The following is a 27,226-nucleotide window of genomic DNA, read 5'->3' as shown; positions in this document are numbered from 1 at the left end:
CGGTACAGAGTCAATGTGGAGGCTATATACAGGGTGTTACGGCACAGAGTCAATGTGGAGGCTATATACAGGGTGTTACGGTACAGAGTCAATGTGGAGGCTATATACAGGGTGTTACGGCACAGAGTCAATGTGGAGGCTATATACAGGGTGTTACGGCACAGAGTCAATGTGGAGGCTATATACAGGGTGTTACGGCACAGAGTCAATGTGGAGGCTATATACAGGGTGTTACGGCACAGAGTCAATGTGGAGGCTATATACAGGGTGTTACGGCACAGAGTCAATGTGGAGGCTATATACAGGGTGTTACGGCACAGAGTCAATGTGGAGGCTATATACAGGGTGTTACGGCACAGAGTCAATGTGGAGGCTATATACAGGGTGTTACGGTACAGAGTCAATGTGGAGGCTATATACAGGGTGTTACGGCACAGAGTCAATGTGGAGGCTATATACAGGGTGTTACGGCACAGAGTCAATGTGGAGGCTATATACAGGGTGTTACGGCACAGAGTCAATGTGGAGGCTATATACAGGGGGTACGGCACAGAGTCAATGTGGAGGCTATATACAGGGTGTTACGGCACAGAGTCAATGTGGAGGCTATATACAGGGGTTACGGCACAGAGTCAATGTGGAGGCTATATACAGGGTGTTACGGTACAGAGTCAATGTGGAGGCTATATACAGGGGTTACGGCACAGAGTCAATGTGGAGGCTATATACAGGGGTTACGGCACAGAGTCAATGTGGAGGCTATATACAGGGGTTACGGCACAGAGTCAATGTGGAGGCTATATACAGGGGGTTACGGCACAGAGTCAATGTGGAGGCTATATACAGGGGGTACCGGTACAGAGTCAATGTGGAGGCTATATACAGGGGTACGGCACAGAGTCAATGTGGAGGCTATATACAGGGTGTTACGGCACAGAGTCAATGTGGAGGCTATATACAGGGGTTACGGCACAGAGTCAATGTGGAGGCTATATACAGGGTGTTACGGCACAGAGTCAATGTGGAGGCTATATACAGGGTGTTACTGCACAGAGTCAATGTGGAGGCTATATACAGGGGTTACGGTACAGAGTCAATGTGGAGGCTATATACAGGGGGTGTTACGGCACAGAGTCAATGTGGAGGCTATATACAGGGGGTACCGGTACAGAGTCAATGTGGAGGCTATATACAGGGGTTACGGCACAGAGTCAATGTGGAGGCTATATACAGGGGTTACGGTACAGAGTCAATGTGGAGGCTATATACAGGGTGTTACGGCACAGAGTCAATGTGGAGGCTATATACAGGGTGTTACGGTACAGAGTCAATGTGGAGGCTATATACAGGGTGTTACGGCACAGAGTCAATGTGGAGGCTATATACAGGGGTTACGGTACAGAGTCAATGTGGAGGCTATATACAGGGTGTTACGGCACAGAGTCAATGTGGAGGCTATATACAGGGGGTTACGGCACAGAGTCAATGTGGAGGCTATATACAGGGTGTTACGGTACAGAGTCAATGTGGAGGCTATATACAGGGTGTTACGGCACAGAGTCAATGTGGAGGCTATATACAGGGGTTACGGTACAGAGTCAATGTGGAGGCTATATACAGGGTGTTACGGTACAGAGTCAATGTGGAGGCTATATACAGGGTGTTACGGCACAGAGTCAATGTGGAGGCTATATACAGGGGGTTACGGCACAGAGTCAATGTGGAGGCTATATACAGGGGTTACGGCACAGAGTCAATGTGGAGGCTATATACAGGGTGTTACGGCACAGAGTCAATGTGGAGGCTATATACAGGGGTTACGGCACAGAGTCAATGTGGAGGCTATATACAGGGGTTACGGCACAGAGTCAATGTGGAGGCTATATACAGGGGTTACGGCACAGAGTCAATGTGGAGGCTATATACAGGGTGTTACGGCACAGAGTCAATGTGGAGGCTATATACAGGGTGTTACGGCACAGAGTCAATGTGGAGGCTATATACAGGGTGTTACGGCACAGAGTCAATGTGGAGGCTATATACAGGGGGTTACGGCACAGAGTCAATGTGGAGGCTATATACAGGGGTTACGGCACAGAGTCAATGTGGAGGCTATATACAGGGGTTACGGCACAGAGTCAATGTGGAGGCTATATACAGGGGGTACGGTACAGAGTCAATGTGGAGGCTATATACAGGGGGTACGGTACAGAGTCAATGTGGAGGCTATATACAGGGGGTTACGGCACAGAGTCAATGTGGAGGCTATATACAGGGGGTACGGCACAGAGTCAATGTGGAGGCTATATACAGGGGGTACGGCACAGAGTCAATGTGGAGGCTATATACAGGGGTTACGGTACAGAGTCAATGTGGAGGCTATATACAGGGGGTACGGTACAGAGTCAATGTGGAGGCTATATACAGGGGGTACCGGCACAGAGTCAATGTGGAGGCTATATACAGGGGTACGGCACAGAGTCAATGTGGAGGCTATATACAGGGGGTACGGTACAGAGTCAATGTGGAGGCTATATACAGGGGTTACGGTACAGAGTCAATGTGGAGGCTATATACAGGGGTTACGGTACAGAGTCAATGTGGAGGCTATATACAGGGGTTACGGTACAGAGTCAATGTGGAGGCTATATACAGGGTGTTACGGCACAGAGTCAATGTGGAGGCTATATACAGGGGTTACGGCACAGAGTCAATGTGGAGGCTATATACAGGGTGTTACGGCACAGAGTCAATGTGGAGGCTATATACAGGGGTTACGGCACAGAGTCAATGTGGAGGCTATATACAGGGGTCACGGCACAGAGTCAATGTGGAGGCTATATACAGGGGTTACCGGCACAGAGTCAATGTGGAGGCTATATACAGGGGTTACGGCACAGAGTCAATGTGGAGGCTATATACAGGGGGTGTTACGGCACAGAGTCAATGTGGAGGCTATATACAGGGGGTTACGGCACAGAGTCAATGTGGAGGCTATATACAGGGGTTACGGCACAGAGTCAATGTGGAGGCTATATACAGGGGTTACGGCACAGAGTCAATGTGGAGGCTATATACAGGGTTACGGCACAGAGTCAATGTGGAGGCTATATACAGGGGTTACGGCACAGAGTCAATGTGGAGGCTATATACAGGGGTACGGTACAGAGTCAATGTGGAGGCTATATACAGGGGTGTTACGGTACAGAGTCAATGTGGAGGCTATATACAGGGGTTACCGGTACAGAGTCAATGTGGAGGCTATATACAGGGTGTTACGGCACAGAGTCAATGTGGAGGCTATATACAGGGGGTTACGGTACAGAGTCAATGTGGAGGCTATATACAGGGTGTTACGGCACAGAGTCAATGTGGAGGCTATATACAGGGGTTACGGTACAGAGTCAATGTGGAGGCTATATACAGGGGTTACGGTACAGAGTCAATGTGGAGGCTATATACAGGGGGTACGGCACAGAGTCAATGTGGAGGCTATATACAGGGGGTACCGGCACAGAGTCAATGTGGAGGCTATATACAGGGGTTACGGTACAGAGTCAATGTGGAGGCTATATACAGGGTGTTACGGCACAGAGTCAATGTGGAGGCTATATACAGGGTGTTACGGCACAGAGTCAATGTGGAGGCTATATACAGGGTGTTACGGTACAGAGTCAATGTGGAGGCTATATACAGGGGTTACGTACAGAGTCAATGTGGAGGCTATATACAGGGTGTTACGGCACAGAGTCAATGTGGAGGCTATATACAGGGGGTTACGGCACAGAGTCAATGTGGAGGCTATATACAGGGTGTTACGGCACAGAGTCAATGTGGAGGCTATATACAGGGTGTTACGGCACAGAGTCAATGTGGAGGCTATATACAGGGGGTACGGCACAGAGTCAATGTGGAGGCTATATACAGGGGGTACCGGTACAGAGTCAATGTGGAGGCTATATACAGGGGGTACGGTACAGAGTCAATGTGGAGGCTATATACAGGGGTACTGCACAGAGTCAATGTGGAGGCTATATACAGGGGTTACGGCACAGAGTCAATGTGGAGGCTATATACAGGGGGTACGGCACAGAGTCAATGTGGAGGCTATATACAGGGGTTACGGCACAGAGTCAATGTGGAGGCTATATACAGGGGTTACGGCACAGAGTCAATGTGGAGGCTATATACAGGGGGTTACGGCACAGAGTCAATGTGGAGGCTATATACAGGGTGTTACGGTACAGAGTCAATGTGGAGGCTATATACAGGGGTTACGGCACAGAGTCAATGTGGAGGCTATATACAGGGGTTACGGTACAGAGTCAATGTGGAGGCTATATACAGGGGGTACCGGCACAGAGTCAATGTGGAGGCTATATACAGGGGTTACGGCACAGAGTCAATGTGGAGGCTATATACAGGGGTTACGGCACAGAGTCAATGTGGAGGCTATATACAGGGGGTACAGGTCAACAGAGTCAATGTGGAGGCTATATACAGGGGTTACGGTACAGAGTCAATGTGGAGGCTATATACAGGGTGTTACGGCACAGAGTCAATGTGGAGGCTATATACAGGGGTTACGGCACAGAGTCAATGTGGAGGCTATATACAGGGGTTACGGCACAGAGTCAATGTGGAGGCTATATACAGGGTGTTACGGCACAGAGTCAATGTGGAGGCTATATACAGGGGGGTGTTACGGTACAGAGTCAATGTGGAGGCTATATACAGGGTGTTACGGCACAGAGTCAATGTGGAGGCTATATACAGGGTGTTACGGCACAGAGTCAATGTGGAGGCTATATACAGGGGTTACCGGTACAGAGTCAATGTGGAGGCTATATACAGGGTGTTACGGCACAGAGTCAATGTGGAGGCTATATACAGGGGTTACGGCACAGAGTCAATGTGGAGGCTATATACAGGGGTTACGGCACAGAGTCAATGTGGAGGCTATATACAGGGTGTTACGGTACAGAGTCAATGTGGAGGCTATATACAGGGGTTACCGGCACAGAGTCAATGTGGAGGCTATATACAGGGGGTTACGGCACAGAGTCAATGTGGAGGCTATATACAGGGGGTTACGGTACAGAGTCAATGTGGAGGCTATATACAGGGGGTACCGGCACAGAGTCAATGTGGAGGCTATATACAGGGTGTTACGGTACAGAGTCAATGTGGAGGCTATATACAGGGGGTTACCGGTACAGAGTCAATGTGGAGGCTATATACAGGGGGTACGGTACAGAGTCAATGTGGAGGCTATATACAGGGGTTACGGCACAGAGTCAATGTGGAGGCTATATACAGGGGGTACCGGCACAGAGTCAATGTGGAGGCTATATACAGGGGTTACGGCACAGAGTCAATGTGGAGGCTATATACAGGGTGTTACGGCACAGAGTCAATGTGGAGGCTATATACAGGGGGTTACGGTACAGAGTCAATGTGGAGGCTATATACAGGGGTTACGGTACAGAGTCAATGTGGAGGCTATATACAGGGGTTACGGCACAGAGTCAATGTGGAGGCTATATACAGGGGTTACGGCACAGAGTCAATGTGGAGGCTATATACAGGGGTTACGGCACAGAGTCAATGTGGAGGCTATATACAGGGTGTTACGGCACAGAGTCAATGTGGAGGCTATATACAGGGTGTTACGGCACAGAGTCAATGTGGAGGCTATATACAGGGGTTACGGTACAGAGTCAATGTGGAGGCTATATACAGGGGGTACCGGCACAGAGTCAATGTGGAGGCTATATACAGGGGTTACCGGCACAGAGTCAATGTGGAGGCTATATACAGGGGTTACGGCACAGAGTCAATGTGGAGGCTATATACAGGGGTTACGGTACAGAGTCAATGTGGAGGCTATATACAGGGTGTTACGGTACAGAGTCAATGTGGAGGCTATATACAGGGGTTACGGCACAGAGTCAATGTGGAGGCTATATACAGGGGTTACGGCACAGAGTCAATGTGGAGGCTATATACAGGGTGTTACGGTACAGAGTCAATGTGGAGGCTATATACAGGGTGTTACGGCACAGAGTCAATGTGGAGGCTATATACAGGGTGTTACGGCACAGAGTCAATGTGGAGGCTATATACAGGGGTTACGGTACAGAGTCAATGTGGAGGCTATATACAGGGGTACGGCACAGAGTCAATGTGGAGGCTATATACAGGGGTGTTACGGTACAGAGTCAATGTGGAGGCTATATACAGGGGTTACGGTACAGAGTCAATGTGGAGGCTATATACAGGGTGTTACGGTACAGAGTCAATGTGGAGGCTATATACAGGGTGTTACGGCACAGAGTCAATGTGGAGGCTATATACAGGGGTACGGTACAGAGTCAATGTGGAGGCTATATACAGGGGTTACGGCACAGAGTCAATGTGGAGGCTATATACAGGGGTTACCGGCACAGAGTCAATGTGGAGGCTATATACAGGGGTTACGGTACAGAGTCAATGTGGAGGCTATATACAGGGGTTACGGCACAGAGTCAATGTGGAGGCTATATACAGGGTGTTACGGCACAGAGTCAATGTGGAGGCTATATACAGGGGTACCGGCACAGAGTCAATGTGGAGGCTATATACAGGGTGTTACGGCACAGAGTCAATGTGGAGGCTATATACAGGGTGTTACGGTACAGAGTCAATGTGGAGGCTATATACAGGGTGTTACGGCACAGAGTCAATGTGGAGGCTATATACAGGGTGTTACGGTACAGAGTCAATGTGGAGGCTATATACAGGGTGTTACGGCACAGAGTCAATGTGGAGGCTATATACAGGGGGTTACGGCACAGAGTCAATGTGGAGGCTATATACAGGGGTTACGGTACAGAGTCAATGTGGAGGCTATATACAGGGTGTTACGGTACAGAGTCAATGTGGAGGCTATATACAGGGTGTTACGGCACAGAGTCAATGTGGAGGCTATATACAGGGGGTTACGGCACAGAGTCAATGTGGAGGCTATATACAGGGGTTACGGTACAGAGTCAATGTGGAGGCTATATACAGGGGTTACGGCACAGAGTCAATGTGGAGGCTATATACAGGGGGTTACGGTACAGAGTCAATGTGGAGGCTATATACAGGGGTTACGGCACAGAGTCAATGTGGAGGCTATATACAGGGGTTACGGTACAGAGTCAATGTGGAGGCTATATACAGGGGGTACGGTACAGAGTCAATGTGGAGGCTATATACAGGGGGTACGGCACAGAGTCAATGTGGAGGCTATATACAGGGGTACCGGTACAGAGTCAATGTGGAGGCTATATACAGGGGGTACCGGCACAGAGTCAATGTGGAGGCTATATACAGGGGGTACCGGTACAGAGTCAATGTGGAGGCTATATACAGGGGTACCGGCACAGAGTCAATGTGGAGGCTATATACAGGGGTACAGGGGGTACAGAGTCAATGTGGAGGCTATATACAGGGGTTACGGCACAGAGTCAATGTGGAGGCTATATACAGGGGTTACGGCACAGAGTCAATGTGGAGGCTATATACAGGGGTTACGGCACAGAGTCAATGTGGAGGCTATATACAGGGGGTACCGGCACAGAGTCAATGTGGAGGCTATATACAGGGGGGGTTACGGTACAGAGTCAATGTGGAGGCTATATACAGGGGTTACGGCACAGAGTCAATGTGGAGGCTATATACAGGGGGTACGGCACAGAGTCAATGTGGAGGCTATATACAGGGGTTACGGTACAGAGTCAATGTGGAGGCTATATACAGGGTGTTACGGTACAGAGTCAATGTGGAGGCTATATACAGGGGTTACGGTACAGAGTCAATGTGGAGGCTATATACAGGGGTTACGGCACAGAGTCAATGTGGAGGCTATATACAGGGGTTACGGCACAGAGTCAATGTGGAGGCTATATACAGGGGTTACGGCACAGAGTCAATGTGGAGGCTATATACAGGGGTTACGGCACAGAGTCAATGTGGAGGCTATATACAGGGTGTACGGCACAGAGTCAATGTGGAGGCTATATACAGGGGTACGGCACAGAGTCAATGTGGAGGCTATATACAGGGGTTACGGCACAGAGTCAATGTGGAGGCTATATACAGGGGTTACGGCACAGAGTCAATGTGGAGGCTATATACAGGGGTTACGGCACAGAGTCAATGTGGAGGCTATATACAGGGGTTACGGCACAGAGTCAATGTGGAGGCTATATACAGGGTGTTACGGCACAGAGTCAATGTGGAGGCTATATACAGGGGTTACCGGCACAGAGTCAATGTGGAGGCTATATACAGGGGGTACGGCACAGAGTCAATGTGGAGGCTATATACAGGGGGTTACGGCACAGAGTCAATGTGGAGGCTATATACAGGGGGTACCGGTACAGAGTCAATGTGGAGGCTATATACAGGGGGTACCGGTACAGAGTCAATGTGGAGGCTATATACAGGGGTACGGTACAGAGTCAATGTGGAGGCTATATACAGGGTGTTACGGCACAGAGTCAATGTGGAGGCTATATACAGGGTGTTACGGCACAGAGTCAATGTGGAGGCTATATACAGGGGGTTACGGTACAGAGTCAATGTGGAGGCTATATACAGGGGGTACGGCACAGAGTCAATGTGGAGGCTATATACAGGGTGTTACGGCACAGAGTCAATGTGGAGGCTATATACAGGGGGTACGGCACAGAGTCAATGTGGAGGCTATATACAGGGGGTACCGGTACAGAGTCAATGTGGAGGCTATATACAGGGGTTACGGTACAGAGTCAATGTGGAGGCTATATACAGGGGGTACCGGCACAGAGTCAATGTGGAGGCTATATACAGGGTGTTACGGTACAGAGTCAATGTGGAGGCTATATACAGGGGGTACGGCACAGAGTCAATGTGGAGGCTATATACAGGGGTTACGGCACAGAGTCAATGTGGAGGCTATATACAGGGTGTTACGGCACAGAGTCAATGTGGAGGCTATATACAGGGGGTACGGTACAGAGTCAATGTGGAGGCTATATACAGGGGTTACGGTACAGAGTCAATGTGGAGGCTATATACAGGGTGTTACGGCACAGAGTCAATGTGGAGGCTATATACAGGGTGTTACGGCACAGAGTCAATGTGGAGGCTATATACAGGGGTTACGGCACAGAGTCAATGTGGAGGCTATATACAGGGGGTACGGTACAGAGTCAATGTGGAGGCTATATACAGGGTGTTACGGCACAGAGTCAATGTGGAGGCTATATACAGGGGGTTACGGTACAGAGTCAATGTGGAGGCTATATACAGGTGTTACGGTACAGAGTCAATGTGGAGGCTATATACAGGGTGTTACGGCACAGAGTCAATGTGGAGGCTATATACAGGGTGTTACGGCACAGAGTCAATGTGGAGGCTATATACAGGGTGTTACGGTACAGAGTCAATGTGGAGGCTATATACAGGGTATTACGGTACAGAGTCAATGTGGAGGCTATATACAGGGGGTACCGTACAGAGTCAATGTGGAGGCTATATACAGGGGTTACGGTACAGAGTCAATGTGGAGGCTATATACAGGGGTTACGGTACAGAGTCAATGTGGAGGCTATATACAGGGGGTTACGGTACAGAGTCAATGTGGAGGCTATATACAGGGTGTTACGGCACAGAGTCAATGTGGAGGCTATATACAGGGTGTTACGGCACAGAGTCAATGTGGAGGCTATATACAGGGGTACGGTACAGAGTCAATGTGGAGGCTATATACAGGGTATTACGGTACAGAGTCAATGTGGAGGCTATATACAGGGGTTACGGCACAGAGTCAATGTGGAGGCTATATACAGGGGTTACGGTACAGAGTCAATGTGGAGGCTATATACAGGGGGTACCGGTACAGAGTCAATGTGGAGGCTATATACAGGGGGTTACGGCACAGAGTCAATGTGGAGGCTATATACAGGGGGTACGGCACAGAGTCAATGTGGAGGCTATATACAGGGGTTACGGCACAGAGTCAATGTGGAGGCTATATACAGGGGGTACGGTACAGAGTCAATGTGGAGGCTATATACAGGGGTTACCGGTACAGAGTCAATGTGGAGGCTATATACAGGGGGTACCGGTACAGAGTCAATGTGGAGGCTATATACAGGGGGTGTTACGGCACAGAGTCAATGTGGAGGCTATATACAGGGGTTACGGTACAGAGTCAATGTGGAGGCTATATACAGGGGGTACCGGCACAGAGTCAATGTGGAGGCTATATACAGGGTGTTACGGCACAGAGTCAATGTGGAGGCTATATACAGGGGGTACAGGGCACAGAGTCAATGTGGAGGCTATATACAGGGGGTTACTGCACAGAGTCAATGTGGAGGCTATATACAGGGGTACTGCACAGAGTCAATGTGGAGGCTATATACAGGGGTTACGGCACAGAGTCAATGTGGAGGCTATATACAGGGGTTACGGTACAGAGTCAATGGGAGGCTATATACAGGGGGTGTTACGGCACAGAGTCAATGTGGAGGCTATATACAGGGGGTACGGTACAGAGTCAATGTGGAGGCTATATACAGGGGGTACGGCACAGAGTCAATGTGGAGGCTATATACAGGGGGTACTGCACAGAGTCAATGTGGAGGCTATATACAGGGGGTACGGCACAGAGTCAATGTGGAGGCTATATACAGGGGTACAGGCACAGAGTCAATGTGGAGGCTATATACAGGGTGTTACGGCACAGAGTCAATGTGGAGGCTATATACAGGGGGTTATGGCACAGAGTCAATGTGGAGGCTATATACAGGGGGAAACCACAGAGTCAATGTGGAGGCTATATACAGGGGTACTGCACAGAGTCAATGTGGAGGTATATACAGGGGTACCGGCACAGAGTCAATGTGGAGGCTATATACAGGGGTACCGGCACAGAGTCAAATGTGGAGGCTATATACAGGGGGTACCTGGCACAGAGTCAATGTGGAGGCTATATACAGGGGGTACGGCACAGAGTCAATGTGGAGGGTATATACAGGGGGTACGGCACAGAGTCAATGTGGAGGCTATATACAGGGTCAATGTGACGGCACAGAGTCAATGTGGAGGCTATATACAGGGGTACGGTACAGAGTCAATGTGGAGGCTATATACAGGTAACCGGCACAGAGTCAATGTGGAGGCTATATACAGGGGGCACTGCACAGAGTCAATGTGGAGGCTATATACAGGGGGTACTGGTACAGAGTCAATGTGGAGGCTATATACAGGGGGTACGGGGGTGTCAATGTGGAGGGCACAGAGTCAATGTGACCCTCCTATATACAGGGGGTACCAGCACAGAGTCAATGTGGAGGCTATATACAGGGGTACCAGTACAGAGTCAATGTGGAGGCTATATACAGGGGTCCACCGGCACAGAGTCAATGTGGGAGACTATATACAGGGGGTACCAGTGCACAGAGTCAATGTGGAGGCTATATACAGGGGGCCCCAGGACTACAGAGTCAATGATGAGGCTATATACAGGGGGTACCAGTACAGAGTCAATGTGGCTCCAGTTATATACAGGGGTACCGGTACAGAGTCAATGTGGAGGCTATATACAGGGGGTACCTGTACAGAGTCAATGTGGAGGCTATATACAGGGGGTACCGGCACAGAGTCAATGGAGGCTATATACAGGGGGACCATACAGAGTCAATGTGGAGGCTATATACAGGGGGCACCGCAGAGTCAAGTGGAGGCTATATACAGGGGTACCGGTACAGAGTCAATGTGAGGTTTATATACTCGGGGGTACCGGCACAGAGTCAATGTGGAGGACTATACAGGGGGTACCTTGTTGTACAGAGTCACCTGGAGGTTATATACAGGGGTCTGCACGGCACAGAGTCAATGGAGGACTATATACAGGTCATGGGCTATATACCCGGCACAGAGTCAATGTGGAGGCTATATACAGGGGTTCCCTTCTGCACAGAGTCAATGTGGAGGCTATATACAGGGGGGTACAGAGTCAATGTGGAGGCTATATACAGGGGGTACCGGTACAGAGTCAATGTGGAGGCTATATACAGGGGTACCGGATTTGACAGAGTCAATTTGGAGGCTATATACAGGGGGTACGGTACAGAGTCAATGTGGAGGCTATATACAGGGTATTATGGTACAGAGTCACAGAGTGGAGGCTATATACAGGGGGCACAGAGTCAATGTGGAGGCTATATACAGGGGGTACTGTACAGAGTCAATGTGGAGGCTATATACAGGGGGTTACCAGTACAGAGTCAATGTGGAGGCTATATACAGGGGTTACGGTACAGAGTCAATGTGGAGGCTATATACAGGGGGTACAGTGCACAGAGTCAATGTGGAGGCTATATACAGGGGGTACCGGTACAGAGTCAATGTGGAGGCTATATACAGGGGGTACGGTACAGAGTCAATGTGGAGGCTATATACAGGGGGTACCGGTACAGAGTCAATGTGGAGGCTATATACAGGGGTCCCTATATACATGGGGTACCGGTACAGAGTCAATGTGGAGGCTATATACAGGGGGTTACGGTACAGAGTCAATGTGGAGGCTATATACAGGGGGTACGGTACAGAGTCAATGTGGAGGCTATATACAGGGTGTACCGGTACAGAGTCAATGTGGAGGCTATATACAGGGGTACCGGTACAGAGTCAATGTGGAGGCTATATACAGGGGGTACCGGGTACAGAGTCAATGTGGAGGCTATATACAGGGGTACCGGTACAGAGTCAATGTGGAGGCTATATACAGGGGTACCGGTACAGAGTCAATGTGGAGGCTATATACAGGGGTACGGTACAGAGTCAATGTGGAGGCTATATACAGGGGTTACGGTACAGAGTCAATGTGGAGGCTATATACAGGGGGTACCAGTACAGAGTCAATGTGGAGGCTATATACAGGGGTACCGGTACAGAGTCAATGTGGAGGTTATATACAGGGGGTACCGGTACAGAGTCAATGTGGAGGCTATATACAGGGGTACGGTACAGAGTCAATGTGGAGGCTATATACAGGGGGTACTGCACAGAGTCAATGTGGGAGGCTATATACAGGGGGTACCGGTACAGAGTCAATGTGGAGGCTATATACAGGGGGTACTGGTACAGAGTCAATGTGGAGGCTATATACAGGGGGTACCGGTACAGAGTCAATGTGGAGGCTATATACAGGGTATTTACTGCACAGAGTCAATGTGGAGGCTATATACAGGGTATTACGGTACAGAGTCAATGTGGAGGCTATATACAGGGTGTTACGGTACAGAGTCAATGTGGAGGCTATATACAGGGGGTACCAGTACAGAGTCAATGTGGAGGCTATATACAGGTGTACCGGTACAGAGTCAATGTGGAGGCTATATACAGGGGTACCGGCACAGAGTCAATGTGGAGGCTATATACAGGGGTACGGTACAGAGTCAATGTGGAGGCTATATACAGGGGCCACCTGTACAGAGTCAATGTGGAGGCTATATACAGGGGGTACCGGCACAGAGTCAATGTGGAGGCTATATACAGGGGTACCGGTACAGAGTCAATGTGGAGCTATATACAGGGGTACCAGTACAGAGTCAATGTGGAGGCTATATACAGGGTATGCTGGTACAGAGTCAATGTGGAGGCTATATACAGGGAGTCGGTACAATGTGGAGGCTATATACAGGGGGTACGGCACAGAGTCAATGTGGAGGCTATATACAGGGGTACCGGCTTTTACAGAGTCAATGTGGAGGCTATATACAGGGGTACAGGTACAGAGTCAATGTGGAGGCTATATACAGGGGGTACCGGTACAGAGTCAATGTGGAGGTTATATACAGGGGGTACCGGTACAGAGTCAATGTGGAGGCTATATACAGGGTGTAACGGTACAGAGTCAATGTGGAGGTTATATACAGGGGGTACCGGTACAGAGTCAATGTGGAGGTTATATACAGGGGTACGATACAGAGTCAATGTGGAGGCTATATACAGGGGGTTGGTACAGAGTCAATGTGGAGGCTATATACAGGGGGTACGGTACAGAGTCAATGTGGAGGCTATATACAGGGGTTACCGGTACAGAGTCAATGTGGGGAGGCTATATACAGGGGTACCGGCACAGAGTCAATGTGGAGGCTATATACAGGGGTTACGGTACAGAGTCAATGTGGAGGCTATATACAGGGGTACACTGAGTCAATGTGGAGGCTATATACAGGTGTTACGGTACAGAGTCAATGTGGAGGCTATATACAGGGTTACCGGTACAGAGTCAATGTGGAGGCTATATACAGGGTGTTACGGCACAGAGTCAATGTGGAGGCTATATACAGGGGGTACCAGTATAGAGTCAATGTGGAGGCTATATACAGGGTGTACCGGTACAGAGTCAATGTGGAGGCTATATACAGGGTGTACCGGTACAGAGTCAATGTGGAGGCTATATACAGGGGTACCGGTACAGAGTCAATGTGGAGGCTATATACAGGGGTACCGGTACAGAGTCAATGTGGAGGCTATATACAGGGGTACCGGTACAGAGTCAATGTGGAGGCTATATACAGGAGGTACCGGTACAGAGTCAATGTGGAGGCTATATACAGGGGGTACCGGTACAGAGTCAATGTGGAGGCTATATACAGGGGGTACCGGTACAGAGTCAATGTGGAGGCTATATACAGGGGGTACCGGTACAGAGTCAATGTGGAGGCAATATACAGGGGGTATTACGGTACAGAGTCAATGTGGAGGCTATATACAGGGTATTACGGTACAGAGTCAATGTGGAGGCTATATACAGGGGTTACGGTACAGAGTCAATGTGGAGGCTATATACAGGGGGTACCGGTACAGAGTCAATGTGGAGGCTATATACAGGGGTACCGGTACAGAGTCAATGTGGAGGCTATATACAGGGGGTACCGGTACAGAGTTAATGTGGAGGCTATATACAGGGGGTACCGGTACAGAGTCAATGTGGAGGCTATATACAGGGGTACCGGTACAGAGTCAATGTGGAGGCTATATACAGGGGGTACCGGTACAGAGTCAATGTGGAGGCTATACAGGGGGTACCGGTACAGAGTCAATGTGGAGGCTATATACAGGGGTACCGGTACAGAGTCAATGTGGAGACTATATACAGGGGGTACCGGTACAGAGTCAATGTGGAGGCTATATACAGGGGTACGGTACAGAGTCAATGTGGAGGCTATATACAGGGTGTTACGGTACAGAGTCAATGTGGAGGCTATATACAGGGTGTTACGGTACAGAGTCAATGTGGAGGCTATATACAGGGTGTTACGGTACAGAGTCAATGTGGAGGCTATATACAGAGGGTACCGGTACAGAGTCAATGTGGAGGCTATATACAGGGGGTACCGGTACAGAGTCAATGTGGAGGCTATATACAGGGGTACCGGTACAGAGTCAATGTGGAGGTTATATACAGGGGGTACCGGTACAGAGTCAATGTGGAGGCTATATAAGGGGGGTCCCGGTACAGAGTCAATGTGGAGGCTATATACAGGGGGTACCGGTACAGAGTCAATGTGGAGGCTATATACAGGGGGTACCGGTTCAGAGTCAATGTGGAGGCTATATACAGGGGGTACCGGTACAGAGTCAATGTGGAGGCTATATACAGGGGATACCGGTACAGAGTCAATGTGGAGACTATATACAGGGGGTACCGGTACAGAGTCAATGAGGAGGCTATATACAGGGGGTACCGGTACAGAGTCTATGTGGAGGCTATATACAGGGGTACTAGTACAGAGTCAATGTGGAGGCTATATACAGGGGTACTAGTACAGAGTAATATAATGGTAATATAATGTCAATATAATTCAACAGGATTCATCTATGTTGATTTACAACTCTTGTTCCTGCTTTTCTCTTACAGGTTCCTGATGAGGTTTGTGTTCATCAATCAAGTCATGCAAATAGATGAATCCAATTCAGTCTGTAATGAGGCCGCCTGCTCTGTGCATTATACGATATCCTACAATATCTTATTTCTTTATCACTCCTGGTTGGTAAACCACGGTTGATTTATCTGTCTATCTCTTTATCTAAACTGCCTATCAGTTTTCTATTCATCTATTTTCACATCAATTGCCCCCATGATGAATGTTTGTCTGAGGACAATGGTAGCGATCTCTCTCTCTCCCCTTCCTTCCACTTCCTCAGTATAAGGGTCAATCTAACATCCACCTGGGACCAGACGTGCTGCTGAGACAGAAACACGTGGCCATGAGCAGCACCTTCATTAACACCAGAGAGGTAGGTCGGCTGCTTGTAAAGTGGGTTACCATTTTAATTACACCTTTTAATTAAGAAATAATGATTTGATTTGAAGGAGCTTGAAGGGAACTTGGCTGTTATCCTAGTTTGTTTTGTTTTTCTGTAGGTGTGTGACCGTTTCTGCCTTCCCCCTGGGGAGTATGTCGTCATCCCCTCCACCTTCCAGCCTCACAAGAACGGTAGCTTCATCCTCAGAGTGTTCTCGGAGAAACACGCAGCCACCAGGTACGTTCACCTCTAACCTCCTACACACCATGGTCCTGTCTAGAAACAACTCTTAGTCCTTAATATGATCCTGTCTAGAAACAACTCCTAGTCCTTAACCTCCTACACACCATGGTCCTGTCTAGAAACAACTCCTAGTCCTTAACCTCCTACACACCATGGTCCTGTCTGGAAACAACTCCTAGTCCTTAATATGGTCCTGTCTAGAAATAACTCCTCGTCCTTAATATGATCTTGTCTAGAAACAACTCCTAGTCCTAAATATTATCCTGTCTAGAAACAACTCCTAAAGAAACAACTCCTAGTCCTTAACCTCCTACACACCGTGGTCCTGTCTAGAAACAAATCCTAGTCCTTAACCTCCAACACACCATGGTCCTGTCTAGAAACAACTCCTAGTCCTTAACCTCCTACACACCATGGTCCTGTCTAGAAACAAATCCTAGTCCTTAACCTCCAATACACCATGGTCCTGTCTAGAAACAACTCCTAGTCCTTAATATGATCCTGTCTAGAAAGAATTCCTAGTCATTAACCCCTACACACCATGGTCCTGTCTAGAAACAACTCCTAGTCCTTAATATGGTCCTGTCTAGAAACAACTCCTAGTCCTTAACCTCCTACACACCGTGGTCCTGTCTAGAAACAAATCCTAGTCCTTAATATTATCCTGTCTAGAAACAACTCTTAGTCCTTAATATGATCCTGTCTAGAAACAACTCCTAGTCCTTAACCTCCTACACACCGTGGTCCTGTCTAGAAACAAATCCCAGTCCTTAATATGGTCCTGTCTAGAAACAACTCTTAGTCCTTAATATGGTCCTGTCTAGAAACAACTCCTAGTCCTTAACCTCCTACACACCATGGTCCTGTCTAGAAGCAACTCCTAGTCCTTAATATGGTCCTGTCCAGAAACAACTCCTAGTCCTTGATATGGTCCTGTCTAAACAACTCCTAGTCATTAACCTCCTACACACTATGGTCCTGTCTAGAAACAACTCCTAGTCCTTAACCTCCTACACACCATGGTCCTGTCTGGAAACAACTCCTAGTCCTTAATATGGTCCTGTCTAGAAATAACTCCTCGTCCTTAATATGATCTTGTCTAGAAACAACTCCTAGTCCTAAATATTATCCTGTCTAGAAACAACTCCTAAAGAAACAACTCCTAGTCCTTAACCTCCTACACACCGTGGTCCTGTCTAGAAACAAATCCTAGTCCTTAACCTGCAACACACCATGGTCCTGTCTAGAAACAACTCCTAGTCCTTAACCTCCTACACACCATGGTCCTGTCTAGAAACAAATCCTAGTCCTTAACCTCCAATACACCATGGTCCTGTCTAGAAACAACTCCTAGTCCTTAATATGATCCTGTCTAGAAAGAATTCCTAGTCATTAACCCCTACACACCATGGTCCTGTCTAGAAACAACTCCTAGTCCTTAATATGGTCCTGTCTAGAAACAACTCCTAGTCCTTAACCTCCTACACACCGTGGTCCTGTCTAGAAACAAATCCTAGTCCTTAATATTATCCTGTCTAGAAACAACTCTTAGTCCTTAATATGATCCTGTCTAGAAACAACTCCTAGTCCTTAACCTCCTACACACCGTGGTCCTGTCTAGAAACAAATCCCAGTCCTTAATATGGTCCTGTCTAGAAACAACTCTTAGTCCTTAATATGGTCCTGTCTAGAAACAACTCCTAGTCCTTAACCTCCTACACACCATGGTCCTGTCTAGAAGCAACTCCTAGTCCTTAATATGGTCCTGTCCAGAAACAACTCCTAGTCCTTGATATGGTCCTGTCTAAACAACTCCTAGTCATTAACCTCCTACACACTATGGTCCTGTCTAGAAACAACTTCTAGTCATTAACCTCCTAGACACCATGGTCCTGTATAGAAACAACTCCTAGTCCTTAATATGGTCCTGTCTAGAAACAACTCATAGTCCTTAATATGGTCCTGTCCAGAAACAACTCCTAGTCCTTAAACTCCTACACACCATGGTCCTGTCTAGAAACAACTCCTAGTCCTTAACCTCTACACACCATGGTCCTGTCTAGAAACAACTCCTAGTCCTTAACCTCTACACACCATGGTCCTGTCTAGAAACAACTCCTAGTCCTTAACCTCTACACACCATGGTCCTGTCTAGAAACAACTCCTAGTCCTTAATATGGTCCTGTCTAGAAACAACTCCTTGTCTTTGATATGGTCCTGTCTAGAAACAACTCCTAGTCATTAACCTCCTACACACTATGGGCTGTCTAGAAACGACTCCTAGTCAATAACCTCCTAGACACCATGGTCCTGTCTAGAAACAACTCCTAGTCCTTAATATGATCCTGTGTAGAAATAATTCCTAGTCATTAACCCCTACACACCATGGTCCTGTCTAGAAACAACTCCTAGTCCTTAATATGGTCCTGTCTAGAAACAACTCCTAGTCCTTGATATGGTCCTGTCTAGAAACAACTCCTAGTCATTAACCCCTACACACCATGGTCCTGTCTAGAAACAACTCCTAGTCCTTAATATGGTCCTGTCTAGAAACAACTCCGAGTCATTAATATGGTCCTGTCTAGAAACAACTCCTAGTCCTTAATATGGTCCTGTCTAAACAACTCCTAGTCATTAACCTCCTAGACACTATGGTCCTGTCTAGAAACAACTCCTAGTCCTTAATATGATCCTGTCTAGAAACAATTCCTAGTCAGTAACCTCCTACAAACTATGGTCCTGTCTAGAAACAACTCCTAGTCCTTAACCTCCAACACACCATGGTCCTGTCTAGAAACAACTCCGAGTCCTTAACCTCCTACACACCATGGTCCTGTCTAGAAACAACTCCTAGTCCTTAACCTCCTACACACCATGGTCCTGTCTAGAAACAACTCCTAGTCATTAACCTCTACACACCATGGTCCTCCCTAGAAACAACTCCTAGTCCTTAACCTCCAACACACCATGATCCTGTCTAGAAAAACTCCTAGTCCTTAACATCCTAGACACTATGATCCTGTCTAGAAACAACTCCTAGTCCTTACGAAACAACTCCTAGTCCTTAATATGGTCCTGTCTAGAAACAACTCCTAGTCCTTAAGAAACAATTCCTAGTCCTAATATGATCCTGTCTAGAAACAACTCCTAGTCCTTAATATGATCCTGTCTAGAAACAACTCCTAGTCCTTAATATTATCCTGTCTAGAAACAATTCCTAGTCTTTAATATGATCCTGTCTAGAAACAACTCCTTGTCCTTAATATGATCCTGTCTACAAACAACTCCTAGTCCTTAATATGATCCTGTGTAGAAACAACTCCTAGTCCTTAATATTATCCTGTCTAGAAACAACTCCTAGTCCTTATCCTCCTAGACACTATGATCCTGTCTAGAAACAACTCCTAGTCCTTAAGAAACAACTCCTAGTCCTTAATATGATCCTGTCTAGAATGAATTCCTAGTCCTTAACCTCCTACACACCATGGTCCTGTCTAGAAACTACTCCTAGTCCTTAATATGATCCTATCTAGAAAGAATTCCTAGTCATTAACCTCTACACACCATGGTCCTGTCTAGAAACAACTCCTAGTCCTTAATATGGTCCTGTCTAGAAACAACTCTAGTCCTTAATACACACTGGTCCTGTCTAGAAACAGCTCCTAGTCCTTAATATGATCCTGTCTAGAAACAACTCCTAGTCCTTAATATGATCCTGTCTAGAAACAACTCCTAGTCCTTAACCTCCTACACACTGTGGTCCTGTCTAGAAACAAATCCTAGTCCTTAATATGGTCCTGTCTAGAAACAACTCTTAGTCCTTAATATGGTCCTGTCTAGAAACAACTCCTAGTCCTTAACCTCCTACACACCATGGTCCTGTCTAGAAGCAACTCCTAGTCCTTAATATGGTCCTGTCTAGAAACAACTCCTAGTCCTTGATATGGTCCTGTCTAAACAACTCCTAGTCATTAACCTCCTACACACTATGGTCCTGTCTAGAAACAACTTCTAGTCATTAACCTCCTAGACACCATGGTCCTGTCTAGAAACAACTCCTACTCCTTAATATGGTCCTGTCTAGAAACAACTCCTAGTCCTTAATATGGTCCTGTCTAGAAACAAATCCTAGTCCTTAACCTCCAATACACCATGGTCCTGTCTAGAAACAACTCCTAGTCCTTAATATGATCCTGTCTAGAAAGAATTCCTAGTCATTAACCCCTACACACCATGGTCCTGTCTAGAAACAACTCCTAGTCCTTAATATGGTCCTGTCTAGAAACAACTCCTAGTCCTTAATACACATGGTCCTGTCTAGAAACAACTCCTAGTCCTTAATATTATCCTGTCTAGAAACAACTCCTAGTCCTTATCCTTAATATGATCCTGTTTAGAAACAACTCCTAGTCCTTAACCTCCTACACACCGTGGTCCTGTCTAGAAACAAATCCTAGTCCTTAATATGGTCCTGTCTAGAAACAACTCTTAGTCCTTAATATGGTCCTGTCTAGAAACAACTCCTAGTCCTTAACCTCCTACACACCATGGTCCTGTCTAGAAGCAACTCCTAGTCCTTAATATGGTCCTGTCCAGAAACAACTCCTAGTCCTTGATATGGTCCTGTCTAAACAACTCCTAGTCATTAACCTCCTACACACTATGGTCCTGTCTAGAAACAACTTCTAGTCATTAACCTCCTAGACACCATGGTCCTGTATAGAAACAACTCCTAGTCCTTAATATGGTCCTGTCTAGAAACAACTCATAGTCCTTAATATGGTCCTGTCTAGAAACAACTCCTAGTCCTTAACCTCCTACACACCATGGTCCGGTCTAGAAACAACTCCTAGTCCTTAACCTCCTACACACCATGGTCCTATCCAGAAACAACTCCTAGTCCTTAAACTCCTACAGACCATTGCCCTGTCTAGAAACAACTCCTAGTCCTTAACCTCTACACACCATGGTCCTGTCTAGAAACAACTCCTAGTCCTTAACCTCTACACACCATGGTCCTGTCTAGAAACAACTCCTAGTCCTTAATATGGTCCTGTCTAGAAACAACTCCTTGTCCTTGATATGGTCCTGTCTAGAAACAACTCCTAGTCATTAACCTCCTACACACTATGGGCCTGTCTAGAAACGACTCCTAGTCAATAACCTCCTAGACACCATGGTCCTGTCTAGAAACAACTCCTAGTCCTTAATATGATCCTGTGTAGAAATAATTCCTAGTCATTAACCCCTACACACCATGGTCCTGTCTAGAAACAACTCCTAGTCCTTAATATGGTCCTGTCTAGAAACAACTCCCAGTCATTAATATGGTCCTGTCTAGAAACAACTCCTAGTCCTTAATATGGTCCTGTCTAGAAACAACTCCTAGTCCTTAATATGGTCCTGTCTAGAAACAACTCCTAGTCCTTAACCTCCTACACACCATGGTCCGGTCTAGAAACAACTCCTAGTCCTTAACCTCCTACACACCATGGTCGTGTCTAGAAACAACTCCTAGTCCTTAACCTCCTACACACCATGGTCCTGTCCAGCAACAACTCCTAGTCCTTAAACTCCTACACACCATGGTCCTGTCTAGAAACAACTCCTAGTCCTTAACCTCTACACACCATGGTCCTGTCTAGAAACAACTCCTAGTCCTTAATATGGTCCTGTCTAGAAACAACTCCTAGTCCTTGATATGGTCCTGTCTAGAAACAACTCCTAGTCATTAACCTCCTACACACTATGGGCCTGTCTAGAAACAACTCCTAGTCAATAACCTCCTAGACACCATGGTCCTGTCTAGAAACAACTCCTAGTCCTTAATATGATCCTGTGTAGAAAGAATTCCTAGTCATTAACCCCTACACACCATGGTCCTGTCTAGAAACAAATCCTAGTCCTTAATATGGTCCTGTCTAGAAACAACTCTTAGTCCTTAATATGGTCCTGTCTAGAAACAACTCCTAGTCCTTAACCTCCTACACACCATGGTCCTGTCTAGAAGCAACTCCTAGTCCTTAATATGGTCCTGTCCAGAAACAACTCCTAGTCCTTGATATGGTCCTGTCTAAACAACTCCTAGTCATTAACCTCCTACACACTATGGTCCTGTCTAGAAACAACTTCTAGTCATTAACCTCCTAGACACCATGGTCCTGTATAGAAACAACTCCTAGTCCTTAATATGGTCCTGTCTAGAAACAACTCATAGTCCTTAATATGGTCCTGTCTAGAAACAACTCCTAGTCCTTAACCTCCTACACACCATGGTCCGGTCTAGAAACAACTCCTAGTCCTTAACCTCCTACACACCATGGTCCTATCCAGAAACAACTCCTAGTCCTTAAACTCCTACAGACCATTGCCCTGTCTAGAAACAACTCCTAGTCCTTAACCTCTACACACCATGGTCCTGTCTAGAAACAACTCCTAGTCCTTAACCTCTACACACCATGGTCCTGTCTAGAAACAACTCCTAGTCCTTAATATGGTCCTGTCTAGAAACAACTCCTTGTCCTTGATATGGTCCTGTCTAGAAACAACTCTAGTCATTAACCTCCTACACTATGGGCCTGTCTAGAAACGACTCCTAGTCAATAACCTCCTAGACACCATGGTCCTGTCTAGAAACAACTCCTAGTCCTTAATATGATCCTGTGTAGAAATAATTCCTAGTCATTAACCCCTACACACCATGGTCCTGTCTAGAAACAACTCCTAGTCCTTAATATGAGGTCCTGTCTAGAAACAACTCCCAGTCATTAATATGGTCCTGTCTAGAAACAACTCCTAGTCCTTAATATGGTCTGTCTAGAAACAACTCCTAGTCCTTAATATGGTCCTGTCTAGAAACAACTCCCTAGTCCTGTAACCTCCTACACACCATGGTCCGGTCTAGAAACAACTCCTAGTCCTTAACCTCCTACACACCATGGTCGTGTCTAGAAACAACTCTAGTCCTTAACCTCCTACACACCATGGTCCTGTCCAGCAACAACTCCTAGTCCTTAAACTCCTACACACCATGGTCCTGTCTAGAAACAACTCCTAGTCCTTAACCTCTACACACCATGGTCCTGTCTAGAAACAACTCCTAGTCCTTAATATGGTCCTGTCTAGAAACAACTCCTAGTCCTTGATATGGTCCTGTCTAGAAACAACTCCTAGTCATTAACCTCCTACACACTATGGGCCTGTCTAGAAACAACTCCTAGTCAATAACCTCCTAGACACCATGGTCCTGTCTAGAAACAACTCCTAGTCCTTAATATGATCCTGTGTAGAAAGAATTCCTAGTCATTAACCCCTACACACCATGGTCCTGTCTAGAAACAACTCCTAGTCCTTAATATGGTCCTGTCTAGAAACAAGTCCGTGTCATTAATATGGTCCTGTCTAGAAACAACTCCTAGTCCTTAATATGGTCCAGTCTAAACAATTCCTAGTCATTAACCTCCTACACACTATGGTCCTGTCTAGAAACAACTCCTAGTCCTTAATATGATCCTGTCTAGAAACAACTCCTAGTCCTTAACCTCCAACACACCATGGTCCTGTCTAGAAACAACTCCGAGTCCTTAACCTCCTACACACCATGGCCCTGTCTAGAAACAACTCCTAGTCCTTAACCTCCTACACACCATGGTCCTGTCTAGAAACAATTCATAGTCCTTAACCTCCAACACACCATGGTCCTGTCTAGAAACAACTCCTAGTCCTTAACCTCCTACACACCATGGTCCTGTCTAGACACAACTCATAGTCATTAACCTCTACACACCATGGTCCTCCCAAGAAAAAACTCCTAGTCCTTAACCTCCAACACACCATGATCCTGTCTAGAAAAACTCCTAGTCCTTAACATCCTAGACACTATGCTCCTGTCTAAAAACAATTCCTAGTCATTAATATGATCCTGTCTAGAAACAACTCCTAGTCCTTACGAAACAACTCCTAGTCCTAATATGATCCTGTCTAGAAACAACTCCTAGTCCTTAATATGATCCTGTCTAGAAACAACTCCTAGTCCTTAATATAATGCTGTCTAGAAACAACTCCTAGTCCTTAACCTCTACACACCATGGTCCTGTCTAGAAACAACTCCTAGTCCTTAATATGGTCCTGTCTAGAAATAACTCCTAGTCCTTAACCTCCTACACACTGTGGTCCTGTCTAGAAACAAATCCTAGTCCTTAATATGATCCTGTCTAGAAACAACTCTTAGTCCTTAATATGATCCTGTCTAGAAACAACTCCTAGTCCTTAACCTCCTACACACCGTGGTCCTGTCTAGAAACAAATCCTAGTCCTTAATATGGTCCTGTCTAGAAACAACTCTTAGTCCTTAATATGGTCCTGTCTAGAAACAACTCCTAGTCCTTAACCTCCTACACACCATGGTCCTGTCTAGAAGCAACTCCTAGTCCTTAATATGGTCCTGTCTAGAAACAACTCCTAGTCCTTGATATGGTCCTGTCTAAACAACTCCTAGTCATTAACCTCCTACACACTATGGTCCTGTCTAGAAAGAACTTCTAGTCATTAACCTCCTAGACACCATGGTCCTGTCTAGAAACAACTCCTAGTCCTTAATATGGTCCTGTCTAGAAACAACTCCTAGTCCTTAATATGGTCCTGTCTAGAAACAACTCCTAGTCCTTAACCTCCTACACACCATGGTCCTGTCTAGACACAACTCATAGTCATTAACCTCTACACACCATGGTCCTCCCAAGAAAAAACTCCTAGTCCTTAACCTCCAACACACCATGATCCTGTCTAGAAAAACTCCTAGTCCTTAACATCCTAGACACTATGCTCCTGTCTAAAAACAATTCCTAGTCATTAATATGATCCTGTCTAGAAACAACTCCTAGTCCTTACGAAACAACTCCTAGTCCTAATATGATCCTGTCTAGAAACAACTCCTAGTCCTTAATATGATCCTGTCTAGAAACAACTCCTAGTCCTTAATATAATGCTGTCTAGAAACAACTCCTAGTCCTTAATATTATCCTGTCTAGAAACAACTCCTAGTCTTTAATATGATCCTGTCTAGAAACAACTCCTTGTCCTTAATATGATCCTGTCTACAAACAACTCCTAGTCCTTAACATGATCCTGTCTAGAAACAACTCCTAGTCTTTAATATGATCCTGTCTAGAAACAACTCATTGTCCTTAATATGATCCTGTCTACAAACAACTCCTAGTCCTTAATATGATCCTGTGTAGAAACAACTCCTAGTCCTTAATATTATCCTGTCTAGAAACAACTCCTAGTCCTTAATATTATCCTGTCTAGAAACAACACCTAGTCCTTAATATTATCCTGTCTAGAAACAACTCTTAGTCCTTAATATGGTCCTGTCTAGAAACAACTCCTAGTCCTTAATATGATCCTGTCTAGAAACAACTCTTAGTCCTTAATATGGTCCTGTCTGGAAACAACTCCTAGTCCTTAATATTATCCTGTCTAGAAACAACACCTAGTCCTTAATATTATCCTGTCTAGAAACAACACTTAGTCCTTAATATGGTCCTGTCTAGAAACAACTCCTAGTCCTTAATATGATCCTGTCTAGAAACAACTCTTAGTCCTTAATATGGTCCTGTCTGGAAACAACTCCTAGTCCTTAACCTCCTACACACCATGGTCCTGTCTAGAAGCAACTCCTAGTCCTTAACCCTTACACCCCATGGTCCTGTCTAGAAACAACTCCTAGTCCTTAATATGGAACATTCTGCAGGTTGGAGCGAGCCGGTCGCATCCGCGCTTCGGTCTGCAGGTTGTCTGCAGGTTGTATAACTTTTTCATTACATTTCATTATAGTACAACGGTCTGATTTGTCTAATCTTAGCAATTTCTTCTTAGCTAGCTACATAGTCGTCGTTGTATCAAAGATAATTGCGTAATTATCGTATTTCGTCGTCTCCTATCTGCCCAACACGTTCACCGTCTACCGTAGCACTGTAGTAACTATCACACTCAACTGAACGACTTGATTAGTGTAGTGTTAGCTAGCTACATAGTTGTCTTTGCTGTCTTCGTATCCAAGATAATTGTGTAGTTTAGAGTGTGGAGTCTTAGAGTGATAATTGCGTTATTATCGTATTTCGTCGTCCTCCTATCTGCCTAGCAGCTAGCCAGCTAGCATACGTTCACCGGCTACCGTAGCACTGTAGTAACTATCACACTCAACTGAACGACTTGATTAGTGTAGTATTAGCTAGCTACATAGTTGTCTTTGCTGTCTTCGTATCCAAGATAATTGTGTAGTTAGAGTGTGTAGTCTTAGAGTGATTATCTTAATTTACCGAGGTTAGCTAGCCAGCTATTTTGTCGTCCTTAACGTAGGAGACACTCCTAGCTAGCCAATAGCCAGCCAACGTCTACTGAATAGAACTTTCGCATTCGGTCGCATTCCGCTTCGCTCCACAGGTAGTATCATATTTTCATTTCATTTCATTACAGTCCCAACGGTGTGATTTGTTTGATCGTAGCTAGCTACATAGCTAGCTACATAGCCGTCTTTGTTTCAAAGATAATTGTGTAGTCTAGAGCGATTTTCTAGGTTAGCTAGCCAGCTATTGTCGTTCTCCTAACGCAACGTAACGTAACCAACACTGCTAGCTAGCCA

At 46.3% G+C, this 27,226-nt stretch overlaps 1 protein-coding gene across 1 annotated transcript in view; it reads left to right on the top strand.

The window, feature by feature from the left end:
* Positions 1-27,226, top strand: part of LOC115107157 (calpain-2 catalytic subunit-like) — a 78,176-nt gene that overhangs the window by 36,688 nt on the left and 14,262 nt on the right. The window contains exons 12-14 of the mRNA XM_065007807.1: positions 15,950-15,961; positions 16,237-16,329; positions 16,457-16,575. Of these exons, the coding sequence (XP_064863879.1) occupies positions 15,950-15,961; positions 16,237-16,329; positions 16,457-16,575 (224 nt within the window). The remainder of the gene's footprint in view (positions 1-15,949; positions 15,962-16,236; positions 16,330-16,456; positions 16,576-27,226) is intronic.

Source organism: Oncorhynchus nerka, linkage group LG23, assembly GCF_034236695.1.
Source record: "Oncorhynchus nerka isolate Pitt River linkage group LG23, Oner_Uvic_2.0, whole genome shotgun sequence".
Taxonomy (NCBI): Eukaryota; Metazoa; Chordata; class Actinopteri; order Salmoniformes; family Salmonidae; genus Oncorhynchus; species Oncorhynchus nerka.
Note: the sequence above shows the minus strand (reverse complement) of the source record. Positions and strands in the feature narration are given on the sequence as shown.